The following is a 16,786-nucleotide window of genomic DNA, read 5'->3' as shown; positions in this document are numbered from 1 at the left end:
TCAAAATTAAAATGCTAGTGAATCAGTGTTTTTAAAAGTCTGATTTTTTTTTTAATTTGCCCATTTTATATATCAAATAGAATTTTTCTCACAAAATATCAATTAAATCTGAGTGTAATATACATACAAACTGATAGCCATTGACCAGTTATCAACATTTTTAAGCATACACACAATTCAAGAGAGAAATTACTATACCATTCCAATATGTTTATTGTGCAAATATAACTTTTGGCTCCTCGGTTCCTTATTTTCAGGAAGTTAATGGACTTCATGATCTGACCAGAGAACCCAAAAACTTATTAGGGAGCACACTGGTTTCATGAATGATTTGCAACCAAATTTTATTTAGTTGAGATCCAAAAAAGTTTATTTCAACATAAAAGGAAAAGTTCCCAATCTGAGCATAGCAAGTCACTTTGGAGTTTAATCCAACAGACATTTTACGGAAGGTCAGCATTGGCTCCTCACTCCTCTCCTACTCCCAATTGTTCTTCATAATTAAGGTGGTAATTGCAAATGCAACGTAGTAGTCAAAGCTCAAGCCATTTTCACCATTGGAGAATTCAGAAATAAGCAAGTTTACAAAGAGCTAATTATGAAAATGTGTGGACAGGAAGATTTATCATTTTAAAAAATATTTACAGATCTCAGATTACACACGCTGCACAATTTTTTGGAGATGTGGGATCTTGTTTTAAATTACAAGACCCATCTCCCTCTGAGAGCGAATGAAGATTAAGGCCCAATCCAGCAACATTTGAATAACACCTCATGTGAATATTCCTTAGTCACACAAGTAGTTACCATGGACATGACGCGGTTTTGAAGGGGCTTGGCACCTCCCTGGAAGTAATAAACCCATTGCAATATCAGGCCCTTAAGGGCCCGATCCATGTAGATACTCTGCACCTCTAAATGCCATTGACTTGAAGGGAGTTACACGTGCTCAGAGCCTCTCAAACAAGCCTAGCATAAGCATGCATCAACATAATTGAAAAGAAAGGATAATTTCTATCAGTAATGTAGAGATTATGGAAATAAGACTTATTTACAAAGACAAGCTGAAAGTTTAAAAAAATCCCAAATACAGTATAGCCTGGAATATATCAGTAAACATCTTATTTAAGAACAGTACAATGAAATCCAGTTCAGTGAAAACCTGATATCAGAATAAATCATATGCTGCACATCAATCCCTTTGATCCTATCTTTATAGTGGAACTTTTTAATAAAACAATTACTGTACCCAGTACAGAGATCTGGACCTATTACTTAATCTACTTTACTTCTATTAAATTTATTCAGGTCTGGAATATAAATGGTAAATAAATCATATTAACTTCCGATGAAGTTAAGAATAGTTTAAAAGACCAGATTTACAATTTGCGAATGCTGGGCATTCAATAAAAGGTCTCCACTGTAGTTGCAGAAAAATAAAATGACGCTTCTTTGTCTCCTTGGACTCCAAGTGTGAAAATGGCTTCCAGATCAATTTTATCTCTATTTGTTAAGTTTTAAGCACCAGGGATTTAAAATAAAAAAAAAATAAAAACAAACAAACAGAAAAACTTACTACATGGCATTATACAAACATAGGCCACTTTGCAAAGGAGACAGCTGCAAAACAACTTTAAAAATTAGCACTGTTTTCAGAACACAAGGCACAAAACAAAAGCAGACATCACGCCAGAACAATGAACTTCACATGAAAGCTAATACCTGACCTGTACCATCCTTAAATATCTTACATTGTTAAATAGAGAAATGGAAACAAACAAACAAACAAAAAAAACCAGCAGCAACATAATTGTAATTTTGACTTTAGAAACAGTGCGTAGACCCCTCCTGAGTTGTTTACTCCAACCATTTCAGAGACAGTAACTTAAAAGTTCTCAATGTTTGTTTCACAGGAAAAAGTTTTCAGTGTCTGAGAAGTTAAACCTTTGCTAGGTTTTCTTGGATTTTTGCTTGGTAACTTGAAAAGTTAGGAGTTCTGTCCTCATCCAAGAGAAGATGCTTAAGTAAAGTTGTTCTATGATTAAGCCCACTGATGTACCTTACATAAAAACTGATCAGGAAAATCTATAGTCTAAATCTCTTCAACATTTTGTTGGGAAGCCTCTACTTTCATCTTTTTAGAAGGTGGCACTCCTTCAGAGTCCTTAACAGGAAAGAGAGAAAATTCATGTTATCATTGGACTGAATCTTAGGTGCTGTAGACATCAGATTAAAATTAAAAAAGTGAATACTCTCATGTTACTTGGGGGACACAAAATATCCTAGGAGGTGAATGACATGACCAAATAAACACACTTCCTGAAATCCTCTTTCTAAACATCACGTCGCTTGGTCTTCTTGTTACCTAGTCACATAGGGCAAAATCCTGATTCCAGGCAGCCACTGTATACATTCCAAAGCAACAGTAGTAACATGTGATCAATCTGTGACTTACCTCAGCTCCATACTCAGCCACAACAAAAAACAAAGACCCAGAAATTACTCCTTCTAGTAGAAGCAGCAATTTCTGCAGGACAGGGTGTGTGAGGTTGGAAGTGGGCACATGTGCACTCAGACATAAAACCACCACCAAGTCTCACAGAGGACCTGTAGTGCAGATTTAGGTGGGATAATTCCCAAGCCACAGCCCTTCTCCCAGCCATGGCTCTGCAGACATACACATACCTCAAACCAAAATCTGACCCACTGAGTTTATTAGCATTACATTTTTGCCAGCTCTATTAGCTGTTCTGCTTTATAAAGACAATATATTTATTTCCAAATGGAAATTAAAGGAATACATTTACTTTACTAAGTAAATAAAAATATTCTTATTTGGATTGTAACATTTCCTTACATATCAGACATGGGCTGGTGCAGATGAGCCTGAAAGTGAAACTAATCAGTCTTCTTACTGTTAAAGGTGAATGAAATTGAAACAGAAGGCCAAATGAATGGTGAAAGCACATCAGATATTTAAAATTATTTAATAGTCCAGGGGGGAGGGATAGCTCAGTGGTTTGAGCATTTGCCCGCTAAACCCAGGGTTGTGAGCTCTCCAGAGTGGCCGTCCCAAGCACCTGCTTGGCAAGCTGGTGCCTGGAGCCGGCCCTGACTAGATGACCTCCTGAGGTCCCTTCCAACCCTGATATTCTATGATTCTATGATTCAAGGTGATCTTAGTAACACAGCTAAGGAAATAAATGTAAGCGTGATTGGCCTCCTGACAGTTTTTCTTAAACTTTTTTTTAAAGTTGATATTGAATTTGTAAAAGTAGCTTTTCTGTACTTAATTAAAATTACCTGAGAGTTTTTAGATGCCTCTGTAGTTATATCATTTTCTCCAGAGGATTGAATTTCTGCTTTCTCTGAACTATTCATGGAATTTTCCATTGAAGACTGTGAATTCTGTTCATCAGAAGTATCTGAAAGAGTAAAAACTGTTTTAAACATGAAGAATCAACTTTCAATACAAGCTTTTACTCTTCATGCTCTCTGTATGTGTGTATATATATCTCCTCAGTATATGTTTCACTCTATATGCATCCGAAGAAGTGGGCTGTAGTCCACGAAAGCTTAAGGTCTAATAAATTTGTTAGTCTCTAAGGTGCCACAAGTACTCCTGTTCTTTTCTCTAATGCTAATGTACATATAATACCTTTCATTCAAAAATAACCAGTTGTGATTGCATTCACACAATAACACCTGAATTATCAGTGGAGACTGAACCCATAATATTCAGCACCCAAACCACAGGCTTCTGCCACTTGAGCTAAACTAAAGAATTCTCTTTATCTGTGTGTTAGTAGTAAGGTGTACAGTAGCTTGGACCAGCCACTAGAGGCAGTCATGATCCACAGTTGGATTGCACAAAGATTTCAAAGTACTTGGCACACATGAATAGTTTCAAAATAAGTAGATGAAGTATATAAATAATATGGAAATTATTACAACCAGTAGTGAAATGCAGCTACCTGTGGGATGGAGGGTTGGAGACAGGAAGTAAAAGAATAACTTATCCAACAAACTTGGGTGGGAGGCCATGGCGGCTAGATATGCAGAATTTAATTACCGAACTGGAATTTAACCCCCAGGACACTTAAAAACCATTCCTACAAAAAGTGGCACGTAATCATTCTAACACAGTATCTAGGAGTCTAGCTTCATCAATAAGGTTATATGTTTTTCAAGTCTATTGGATGTTTGTGGGAAATCTCCCCTAGATATTCAAGTTTGCAATGGTTCCTACTTGGTTCAAACTTTCATTGCTGCTCACTCTAATAAGCAGCTTTTGAATAGATTCCCTTCTTCCACTCTCTATACCCATCACTTCTATATTCTAATTCATATTTTTTAAATTCTCAAATCCCCCAAGAAAAAGAGGGTAAGATTTAAAAGTTCTTTATTGGTTACTGAACACCTTCTGAAACTTTGCACATGAAGATACCAAAAGGCAAGCCTTCTCCAGAAAATATTTTATTGAATGTGGTCTGAAGAGTGATATTTCTCAAAATGACTCAGTCATATGCAAGATGTTTGTTTTTGAGGTTTTGTGGGGGGTTCTCTCTAAACTGCCACAGAATTGTTTGTGTGGCTATAAGAAAACACTAAGTCTTCAGTACTTCCAGATTAAAAGCACTTCTGAGCAGGGGCTTTATTTCCTTTTGTACTACAGCACAACTTTCTGACACTGTTAAACTACATGTTTAGAAGACCTAACCATGTTTTAACCTTGTGTGCATCTGCACACAAGCCAGGTTACTGTGGTATACACAGGTCCCTGACATGAATGATTTTACAGAGCAGATGGGACCTACATTTGGCCCATCTCGAATTCATGCATGTGAAGACTCGCTATAGTCTAAGTGCCTGATCCTGGTGATCTTTAGGTGAAAGGATCCGTGTCCCAATACTAGGGCCCTACCAAATTCACGGTCCATTTTCATTAATTTCATGGTCACGGGATTTTAAAAATCATAAATTTCATGATTTCAGATATTTAAATCTGAAATTTCACAGTATTGTAACTGTAGGGCTCCTGACCCAAAAAGGGATTGGGAGGTGGCAGTATTGCCCTCCTTACTTCTGTGCTCCTGCTTGCGGCAGCACTGCCTTCAGAGCTTGGCTCCCAGTCAGCAGCTGCCGCTCTTCAACCACCCACTCAAAAGGCAGCACTGCTGCCAGCACCAGCGCAGAAATAAGGATAGCATGGCATGGCCACTCTTAGTTCTGTGCTGCTGCCTTCAGAGCTGGGCCCCTGGCCAGCAGCCGCCGCTCTCTGGCCAACCAACTCTGAAGGCAGCACAGAAGTAAGGGTGGCAATACTGCGACCCCCCTGCAACCCCTTTTTGGGTTAGGACCCCCAGTTTGAGAAACGTTAATCTCCCCTGTGAAATCTGTATAGTATAGGATATAATTACATAAAAGACCAGATTTCACAGTCCGTGATGCGTTTTTCATGCCCGTGAATTTGGTAGGGCCCTACCTTTACCTGTCCTCAGAGTCATTCAGACCTGCCAATAATTAGTTTACACAGGAAAGCGTTCTAAAATATTTGTTCTTTATACAAATGTTGATTTTAAGCACTTAGGGCCAATTCTTCCCCTAAGCTTCCCCAATGACTTCAAAATAGTCACAAAAGATGTACAGCGGAATTTGAGTCCTTAATTTGTTACCTGCTATTTAAATTCAGCTTGGCAGTGTCACAATCAAAGCTATTTGATCAAACAGCATCATTCTCCAATCAATGATGGGTTATTTGGATTTAGAATCCCTAATTAAACACAGTATCCAACCAGCACAAAGGCCAGATTAGTATGTATTGTACCCTAGCTTCTCCCTCTCATTTCACAGCAATAACCCTGGAATCAACACAAGGAAAGATTTTCCTTGAACCTAAATTTAGTCATGGGAGCATGTACATTATGTAATCGGCTGAATTCACCCATGAACAAGTTAAAGGCAAGTTTACCATCTGGCAGTAAATCCATACAGTTCTCAGTGAGCAGTCAGTTGAGAATACTATTTTATAAAATTTGGCTTTCCTGTGTCTACTTTGGTAGTGATTTGGCTGCCAAATTGCCCTGCATCTAACAGTTACATTCTAGTCATTGAAGGTATTTAGCATGATGTACGTGGTTCTAATATTACTGAGATAACTGATCTAAATTTAAATTGGATATTGGATCTACTGAATTAAGAACTGAATCAATAGGAAAAGATTTGCCAAGGACAATTTAAATGCTTTGTTATGGCAGGAATTTTGCAACCAGATTATTAGAATGCTGTTAAGAGTATATTTTATCTATTATAATAGGGAGGAGAAAATGGTTTCTTTCAAAACATCACAATGTAAGATTTTGCATAAATACACAGCAAATGTTTCAGTTACTAAAATTTTATAGGGCACCAAAGAAATATAGCATTAACAAAGTAAGATTTAAAACATTTTCACCAACATCGTGTTTGGCTGTTTTTCTGCACAGCAAATAAAATACATTATGTACTTTTTAGAAATCTGGGCATACAAATTCAGAGTTAACTTTAAAAGAAATGTAGCAAAGCAAATTAAAAAAAGTAAAGTTAAAATAAAAATGTACACATAAAAGTTACAAAATATCAATATTTGTTAGTTCCATTTTCGTTTAGAACCCAATCATGTTAGGTGAAGCGCATCCTCAACTCCACTGGCTGAGCACCTGGCAGGATCAAGACTTTGATAAATGTCTAAACAGTGACCTACAAAGGAATTTTTTAAGATTGGGGTTTATGCCTATTTTTTTGTTTCATGGTATGGACTAAACCAGCCTAAAAGGTTTATCTATTTTAAGGTTTCCCCCCTCCTCTGTTTGTTTTTTACCTTAAGAATATCTGGAATGTCAAGTCTGACCTTCCCTGCTTTCACTGGAGCATCAATGAGCAATATAAGGGAGTTATTGTGAGTTCTCAAGAAAGCCCAAGGATGCTGAATACTGAAGCAACTTCCTCCTTTAAAACGTTAATTTTCAGTTAACTGAAAATCCCTGACATTAGATAAGTTTTACATAATAAAAGTTTTAAAGTCAATAAAAATCTCTTCCCCTCTCAGATGATCAATTTTCACCTGTTTAGCTCTCGCGATGTAACCATTTCACTAGTTCGCAGTCAGTCCTTCAACCTAGGCAGGACCTGAATTTCTAAGGTATAAAACCAAGCAGAAAAATATTTTTCATTCTATTTGGAGCCGTGAAACATCCAGGTGCAGTAAAGATTTCAGACCTGGGCCAGCTACCACTGAAGTCAATGGAACTCTCATGGAAGAAATTAATGTTGTAATTTAGTTTAAACCCGTTCTTGCTCCCTGTGAAGTCAATAGGAGTTTTAAGTACATAAATAAAATACTTACATACCAAGGTCTTCGCTCTTATTTACACAGCAATGAAGTTTAGAAGACTTAAGCCAACTAGATATGATTATGAAGAAGTTAAATAGCTAATAACATGTGGACTCTGGCAACTCATCATTTTTGATTTGTGAGTTGTTTTGTGAGCTGTATTTGTTGTTTCGGAAGAATGTATGGTTGTGTTTTGTATCACATGCCAGTCACTCTGTTCCACTTTTATTATTTGAGCTTCTTTCTTATCAAGAATGTTGAACTCAAGTATTTGTTTGAACTAGTGCTTCCTATTAGAAAAGCTGCAGGCACAAGATATATCTATATGTATTACCTTCTGAACCAGGTTGCTCCTTTGCGTCTGCTTGAGTTTCATCAGACTTTACTTCAGTGCCATCTGCTTGTGTTGCTGAGTTCTGCTCCGGTGCTGGACTTGAGTTGCTACTGTTCTCCTGTTTTATTGGAGAAGCGTCAGCTATTGAACTCTGGTTGCTATTGTCATCTGGAAAAAAATTCTACTTTGATTAAAAGTGAATGAAACAGGACATTTTGTCTCTTCTTGAAGTTCTATATTTTTATGCATCATTGCATAGTTAATATTGGATGTGATCCTGCATGACTTGCCATCCCAGTGACTTCAGTGGGAATTTTGGGTGAGCTGAGGACTGTTCAGGTTCACAGATAAGTAGGACTCTTTACACTTAAGTCCCCTTCACTCAACGGACATTCTCTGATGCCCGATTTTGTACACAGTGCTGCTTAACTATAGTGTATATTTCTTCAGATATGGTGACCAAGGGCTCTAAATAATAGCAGCACAAAATTCTTGGATTTATATACAACTCTTATCAGAAGCCAGAATTCTATATTTTATCAGTTCATTCATCAAGAGCATCAGTACCCAACTAGACTATTAATATTACCCTGCAGATTTATATCTAAGAATACTTACCCTTCATGCTCCTCCCTATACTCAAAAGAACAGGTCGGCCTTCCAGAGCATCCTGAAGGTCTACAAACTGGGCCACGTCAAGTCAAAGGGAGAAGCAAATCCTAATATCAAGAGCCCCTCAGTGGGAATGCCCTGCCTGCACCCAGTTCCTGGGGAAACCAGGGGCTACCTGCTTGAGTGCCTCATCTAATATCATCTGTAGGGGTATCGTGCAAGGAAAGAAGCACTCCCAAACCACTTTATAGATACAAACCAACAGCTGAATTGCAACCAGAAACTGAGAGCCAACCAGTACAGATCTTGGAGCACAGCTGTAACATAATCCCCATAAATCAACCTGCTCATCAAGCACACAGTATCTCTCTGTAACAGGTAAAGTTTTCATGGGGCCTTCTGGTGTATTCCCATAGATAACACTTATTATTATTTGTTTTGATGTGGGGCCTAAAGGCCCAAACTGAGATCAGGTCCCAACTCAGATAGTTACCACACAAAATCGGGGACAGTCCCTGTCTCAAAGAGCTTACAATCTAAATAGACAAGATGGACAAAAGGCAAGGAAAAAGTATGATCCCCATTTTACAAATGGGGAAAGGAGAGACAGATTAAATGACTTGTCCAAGACAAAGTCACACTAGAAGTCTGTGTAGATGGGGGACAAAGGTGCAAATTACTGAAGCTAAAATTCTGCATCTTCAAAAGGTCAAACCTTTCTACTCAAACGCCGATGGGGAAGTGGCTTTGGCCATTGCTGCTACCTAGACATCCATAAATTAAGGAATTTCAACATGGCTGAGCTATACAGATGCCGTTTTGATAGAAACCATGGTAACACTCAACAATGCACCTTGCTTCTGTTAATCTGTCAGCATTTAGTCTGGGAACTGAAAATTTCATTTTCTGGTTTGGTTAATTTTATCAAGGAGAAGTCTTCCCAGTGGCAAATACTACAGGAGAGTAGTGTTTTTTTCTTGGTACTGAAAGAATAATTTTGCCCCAATTCTTAACTAGCAATGGTGTAAATCAGGAGTAACTCCATTAAAGTCAATAGGGTTAAACAAGTGTAAACCTGGCACAAGTGAGAGGAGAAGCAGGCGATCTGAAAATAAAGATTCTCCATTTCTCATAACATTAGCCCAATGTGCTTATTTCATCATACCAATTATATAACACAAAGGAACTTTCATTTTCCAGGAGGATTCTTAGCAAAAGTTCTCATGAATTTAAAGTCTTGCTGAAGATTCAATTACTTGTCAAGAAAGTCTCCTGTGTTATTTTTGTCTGTCACAACTCAAAATTAGGAATTCTGTTTTATATGTTATTGTACACAACATTCAAGCTATCCAATAGCCCAGTCTCACAGCCACTTCGTTAATGCTTTGCATTTCTTAGCCTTCTGTAGGGAAACGTTCTTCCTATAGATCCAACCTTGAGTTTATGAAAAGTTGGCACATGTCAGTATAAGATATGGCATTCTTCCACCTCCCTTCCAAGGGACCAATGCCCTGCCTTGAGACATAAAGGAGACAATCTTTATCATCCTATACTTTCACTGTTTCTTTGCTTTCACCCCTAGGAATGTACCTGTTGGACAATCAAAGGAGTTGCTCCATTCCTATGGACGCCATATCAGAATTCAACATATATATTTTATACCAATAACATTTTATCAAAGTATTAATTAAAATGTTAACTTGCTAACTTGAGACCATGGGTGGAGACATTATGTAACCTGTTAACCATTGGCTAATGTGCTATCTTGTCTTGCTGCAAAACCTATCCCGGGGTGTGGAACTGCCTACCCAGTCACTTTCCCCCGCCCATGGAAAATCTATATATTCTATTGTAATCAACTGATTGACAGTGTCTCTGAGACTAATAAGCAAGATAACACTCCACCAGCACTGTGTGTAAAACTCCTATGCTTGACCTCTACACGGTGTGGATTTATGTCCTTCACCTTCCATCCAAAACTCTCCAAAATGCCTTAAAATCCTAAATTAGGCATCACAGCACTCCTCCCGACAATTTATTACAATACCCATGCAGTACAGACAATCATAGCTAAAGTTGCAGAAGAGATTCCATTGTAGCTCTCTGCTTTCATATTCTGATGACTTCCTGAAATATTTACTTTGGGGATGAAGTTGTGTGTTCAGTCTCTCCCCACAATTTTTAAGCAAAATTCTTTCAGCTCCTTTGGAGTTTGGGGAAGGGCAAACAGGTGTGTATATAAATGAGCATGTTTCTTCCCTACATAGTGTGAAATGTTAGTAATTTTTAATAACCTATCTATTAAGACATACTTCAATAGACAATCTCTGCTTTGCTAAATTTGAAAAAGCAGTTTAAAGATAGATTTTATCATATTTTAAATGCGAAACAGGGTATTTTATTAAGCAGTTACCTGTGCACTTCAAGGACAGACACACTGTGAAGACATATGCAGCTAGTATGAGTTAGCAAATACATACAGAAGAACTCACTAGCTTTCCATTGCCAAAGCAAGCCATGTCTGTATGCTGCACAAGGCTACTACTTCACTTAGATAAGCGAAACAGCACCTGGGAAACTGGGCTTATTTTTGTTTTGTCCTTTTCATGTTTTATTTCAGTGTCTTAGCTTCCCTCACAGCTGACACAGGGATTTTCTTTTACATGCAGCCAGACTGAAAACTGCATTTACCACCATCAACGTTAATGACTTATACCACACACTGATCTAGTGCCATGTGTTTCTACTTTTTTTATTCTCACTTGGCCAAATTCTGCCCATACACACCAGCAACTCCTGTTGATTCCAATAGGAATCTTGTCCATTGGTTATTTCCTTTATAACAGTGCACGGAGTAGCTTGGGCTGGCCATGTCCCACTCACCATGCATGTCCATCATCCCTGGAGAAGAGCTATTCTCTGGAGTGGTCACTTCAGAGCCACATTTTTCATCTTTGCCTTTTTTCTTATTTTTGTTTTTCTGAAAAACAAAAACACCCCCCAAAAATTAAAGTCACCAAATAGTTAGCCAGGAAACCAACATCCATGTGTTAGTGTAAAACTCTCTCTTTCAGCTCAGTGCATTAGTCCTGTAAGCATATTATGCTTAGAATTTTCATGTGGGAAATAAGGCCAAGTCAAGAATTACCAAGAACACTGATGAGGCAGTCATCATAAGAATCTCTGAGAAACACTTATACAGTTTATTCTTTATGACCCACCAAAGGAAAAAAAAAGAGCAACTGTTATCAGAAGTTCTGCTAATGTTTAGTGTTTATAAACATTATTATTATTTGTATATTGTAGTGTCTAGGAGCCCTACTCACAGATCAGGAGACCTTTGCTTTTCACCTTCAAAACCACTGCACAACATTACATCACCCTTGTGAGGTAGCTCATTATTATCCCCCCATTTTGCAGCTGGAGAAATTGAGGCAGAATGCTCCAGTGAGTTATCCAAGGTAAAATGAAGCAGCTGCATAAGAATCAGGATTAGAACTGGGGAGTTGCTGGTTGCCAGCTCTGTGGACAGAACAAAATACCACACCTCTCTCTTTATAACAGAAATTTTACCATAGCTTACTGCAGTGCTATAACCAATAGCACAGGCCCTAGCAGTTTTGCACCTTTCCCAAGTGCAGTCATACTACTTTGTAGCCGAAAGCCCACCTGTACGTTACGCTTGGGGGCAGCTCTCTTTAGAGAGAGGAGTAGAAATTTACTAAAGAGAAGTATTTGAACACGTACTTTGTTCCTCCTGGATGTTCGCCAGAGCTCTGCTGGCCTTCAGAACACAATGAAAAACTCATTTTATTTTCAGCCTAGCATCTGTTTTGCCTAGGGCTAAGACTGTGGATGACTCTTCCCCCACAGCTGGTGTATCGGGAGGCTTGAAGGTATATAATACTCCAATAGGTATATAGTTTAATTTATTATGCACCATTAAGGTGTTTTTTGGGTATTTTTATTGCTGTTTTTCCCCATTCCCAAGAGCTACAAAGGCAACTGGAAAAGGAAAGACAATATCAAGAGAATTCCTGCGAAGACCTAGAAGCCAAAAGTGGAGGCAACGTCATTAGAGTAAGGGCTGGGATTTGGGAATTCTTGACATGATTTCTGATTCTGCCACTTTGGAGCCTTGAGTAAATCAATTCCCTGCTTTGTACCTCAGTATCCTATTCTGGAAAATAGGGATAACAGTGATCTACCTCACAGTGAAGCGACAAACATTACTGGTAAAGCACCTTGAGATTGCTAGATGAAAGACTGGCAGGCTGCAAGTGCCAAGTATTTTAAAGCGTATGAAGTGGTTCTGGAGAGAGAATGGAGTAGGGGTAATTATCTCCTGGGAGGGCTGTATTATGAAGCAACAGCCTGCTCCAGGTTATCATCTAGTCACCTAGGACACAGCATCTTCACTTTTTGCATGCATTTTTGAATGTGTGCATGATGGTAATGGTGGGGGACTGAGAATTTTCACATGGAAAGGATGGCTGTTTCCTGCCTGCCTTCCTTCCGTCCCACTGACCCAGGCTGCTGAGACTTTTCCCTTCTCCATATACAATGTAGTTTCTGCATTAAATCCAAAAGGCGGAGCAGGAGGGATTATGAGAGAAAGAGAAATCCCAGCAGCAGCAAGACAGTCCTGCATGCACACACCCCTGCTCCATGTCCTGTGTAATAGCAGGAGCTGCAAGAGTTAAAGCAACAAAAGAGATGTTTGCATCCATATGAAAATCCATGTCTAGAAAGGGATGCAGCATTTTCAATTAGGAGATGATGTAATTGGTCTCCTAGGAGAAAGTGCCAGCTGCGCTGCTCTTGGAATACCCAGTTCCTGCTGAGAGAAAGGAGAATGAAAAGCCAGTTTTCAGGGAGGGAGAAGCTCGGTAACCAACCCATTATGATCAGGTAACACTCTCCAATGAGGGACAGAAACAAGACGACAATCAAGTATGGTCCAAGGCTGCAGAAGAATTTCAACAAGACAGACACTGGGGCACTTTTCTCTATCCTTGGAACAAGGTTTTTCCCCCCCCTATTAAAATATACATCATAAATACAAACACTTACATATACATATTTCAGAAAGTTATTGACAAATCTAACAGCTCTGGATCAAGGAGGCCACACTTCCCAGAAACACTATATTTCTTTTCAGAGGGAGCAAAAGGGTAGCAGCTGAGTGAACAGCTCCTAAACCATCCCACCAAAACAGCTCAGGTGGGCCTAGGAGCGCTATATGCATTGATGGGGGAGACACTAACCATGCCCCCTAAAATGGCATACAACTTCCTTTGGGGCCATGGAGCATTGCAGGACACATTAGTAAGACCCCATCCTACCATTCTAATGAGCACTAGGAGGGTACCTTAATCTGCTTCTGTGCATGTAGGCCAAGGGCAGGTGGAGAATAATCCTTGTGCCCAAATTAAAAGACCAGATTTTGCCCTCCTTCCTTTAGGTTCTCTCAAAATGTATAGCTCTTTTCTGTTCAGGGATCTCATGTGCCACAAGGCAGAGACCCTTTTATCTTAAACAAGGCTGCAACAGCATGTGAATGTTAGAATGACCTAGTTTCAAAGGGCCTCTGTCAATTAGTTTTAGACTCAAAATCAAGGGTTATTTGCCCAATATGCCAAATTATGGTCCAAATAGTCTAACTGGTTACATGTGAAAGGACTCTCAGACAAATACAGAGCCTCACTGACTGTAATGAGGATCCGCCTATGCGGAGACGATATGCTCACACAGAACATGTCTATGAATTCAGTTCTAATGTACTATGAAGGACATTTTTAAAAAAATGTCAGAAGTATTCTGCCAGATGCAGGCAAGTTTGCCTGGAAAAACCCTAGAAACTGTAACCCCCACATCTCAAATATATTTAACAAAGCATACATTATAACAGCAATCATTTTCTCGGTATAACAAGTAATCCAATTAGTGCCAACACTTATCAAAGAGATAAAAAGTTTCTATGCAGAACACTTCTGTGAAAAAATCGGCATCCTAACTGATGAGAGCTTATTTCACACACAAGCTGTTCAGCTTTGAAGAAACTTTTAAATACAAGAGACTCTCTGGAAATCTTTGCAGCATGTCAGCTAGTGAAGTCTTTAGCACAACTTTTTTTTACTGTGATTACATTTACATAGACGTTCAAGACAGGCATGTTAATTTAAATATCTCAACCATTCAACAGCTGAGGGAAGGTGTTGTGCAAGTCCATGAGGGAACCATGTAGCTCCAGCAATGGATGCAGCTTCCAAGTATATCATCTACATCTTCTAACTGGCCACTGTAGCAAAGCAGAAAGTCACAAAGGCCTCACTTATAGACATTTGCAGCACACTTGATCCCTCTACATCTGAAGCAATTAAGCTTTGCCACAGATAGCTTGGAAGGTCGAAATCAGGGGCTGGACTGTTGCATAGGCATTGGCTCTGTTTGTAGCTTCTTCTTGCCATCTAGTGGTGACAGAGGTTCTTTAAAGCAGTGGTTCTCAAAGCCGGTCTGCCACTTGTTCAGGGAAGCACCTGGTGGGCCGGGCCGGTTTGTTAACCTGCCGCGTCCGCAGGTTCAGCCGATCGCAGCTCCCGCTGGCCACGGTTCGCCGCTCCAGGCCAATGGGGGCTGCGGGAAGCGGCGCGGGCCGGGGAATGTGCTGGCCGCCCTTCCCGCAGCCCCCATTGACCTGGAGCGGCGAACCACGGCCAGTGGGAGCTGCGATCAGCCGAACCTGAGGACGCAACAGGTAAACAAACCGGCCCGGCCCACCAGGGGCTTTCCCTGAACAAGCAGCGGACTGGCTTTGAGAACCACTGCTTTAAAACAGCGGCCCAATTAGCACACAGCTGCGGCCCAGCTGTGTGCTAAAGACCACCAGGTCACAGGGTCCAGGTTCCCAGCTGCTTGGCCACCCAGTGCGGCAGGGACTGGCCTCATGTTGCGGGGGTCTGGGGCTGCCAGCCAGCCCTGCAGAGGGTCTAGAATCCAGGGGCTGCCATGCAGGGTCCAGGGGCTGCCATCCGGGGTCGACGTCGGGGCTGCCAGCTGCCACATGGGGTCAGAGTCTGGGCTGCCGCCCGGCTGCCCTGCCACACAGCTGGGTCCAAGGTCGGGGCTGCTGCCCAGTCCTGTACAGCAAGGTCCGGGGTCCCTGCTGCCCACCGGCCATCCAGCCCCCGTCCAGGGCTCCACTCTGTGGAGGGATCTCTGGGTGGGAGGCGCTGGGCACAGTGCTCTGGGGATGGCAGGCTGTGGTTCTCAACCTGTGGCCCACTATAATAAATAGGCTGAGAACCACTGCTTTAAAGGAACTGTCCAAACAGGGTGCCTTGAACTGAAAATGGCAGATTGGTGGATTGGAGACTTCTTTAAACTGGGTAGATGTGGCAATGTCTTGCACCTTAAGGAGCAGATTCTGCAAGATGACTGAAGTCACATAAAGAAACAGGTTCAGTTTAACATAACCTCAATCAGAAGACAGAGCAAGGCCTGGAAACTGGGTTTTGAGTAGTGTGAATCCAGGCTTCAGTCTTTTTTAAGAGCCACTATTTTGGACATTTTACTAGACCGGTGGTTTTCAACCTTTTTTCATTTGCAAAATTTCAAATTGAGATGCAGACCCTTTTGAAAATTTTAGGCAGTGTGCGGACTCTTGGAGATCCGCAGACCACGTTGAAAACTACTGGTAACAACCACTTTTCGCGGACCCCTTAGACTTAGTCTGTGGTCCCCCAGGGGTCTCTGCAGACCACAGGTTTAAAACCACTATACTAAACTATTAGTTCCATCAAACTGCAACTTATTTCACACCTCTGCTATAGATTTAAAACAGTGGCAACATGGTCCAGTGGATAGGTTACCAGACTGGGATTCAGAAGACCCAAGTTATATTTCCCTGCTCTGTTACTGACTTAGTGTGAGATCTTGGGTAAATCACAATTTCTCTCTGCACAAATTTATCCACCTGTAAAATGGGAGTAATAATGCATACTTACCTTTGTAAAGAACTTTGAGATCTACGGATGAAAAGATAAGTGCTATTAATTTTTATTTTCATTATAAATGCTGTTTTATGCCATGTGTCTATCATAGCAAAAAAACAGAGTGAATTCACAGTGCACTGCACAGTAAGATCATCAATATGCTGCTTGTGCAATGCTTATTTATCAGGAGAAAATAGTCATTACAATAGCAGACAACATTCTATACTGCTTGACTTGAGCATCTTAACCAATACAATAATACCTCACATTTCCATGGCACTTTTATACCAAAGAATTCTAAAACACTTTATAAACTACACACACACAGAGGAATCTCTTCATAAGCCACTGAAATAAAGGTGTCTCTATTGTGAGATGTGGCAACTGTTTAACGATGCACAACAAGAATACAGTATACATACTGTGCACAGTTAGCTGTACAAGTTACTTTCCTCTGATGGTCGTATGGATCTT

The 16,786-nt window shown here is 40.2% G+C and overlaps 1 protein-coding gene across 4 annotated transcripts in view; it reads right to left on the bottom strand.

The window, feature by feature from the left end:
• Nucleotides 1–327: 327 nt before the first annotated feature.
• The window catches only part of BCL7A (BAF chromatin remodeling complex subunit BCL7A), a 32,644-nt gene continuing 16,185 nt past the window's right edge, over nt 328–16,786 (bottom strand). For 3 of the 4 annotated variants that reach the window (XM_054006251.1, XM_054006253.1, XM_054006254.1), the window contains 5 exons: nt 16,325–16,345; nt 11,202–11,298; nt 7,707–7,874; nt 3,304–3,425; nt 328–2,164 (listed from right to left, as the gene is read on the bottom strand). In XM_054006251.1, the coding sequence (XP_053862226.1) occupies nt 2,093–2,164; nt 3,304–3,425; nt 7,707–7,874; nt 11,202–11,298; nt 16,325–16,345 (480 nt within the window). In that variant the 3' untranslated portion in view covers nt 328–2,092. The remainder of the gene's footprint in view (nt 2,165–3,303; nt 3,426–7,706; nt 7,875–11,201; nt 11,299–16,324; nt 16,346–16,786) is intronic. The other variant, XM_054006252.1, reaches the window with a different exon arrangement.

Source organism: Malaclemys terrapin, chromosome 16, assembly GCF_027887155.1.
Source record: "Malaclemys terrapin pileata isolate rMalTer1 chromosome 16, rMalTer1.hap1, whole genome shotgun sequence".
In the NCBI taxonomy this organism is placed as follows: Eukaryota; Metazoa; Chordata; order Testudines; family Emydidae; genus Malaclemys; species Malaclemys terrapin.
Note: the sequence above shows the minus strand (reverse complement) of the source record. Positions and strands in the feature narration are given on the sequence as shown.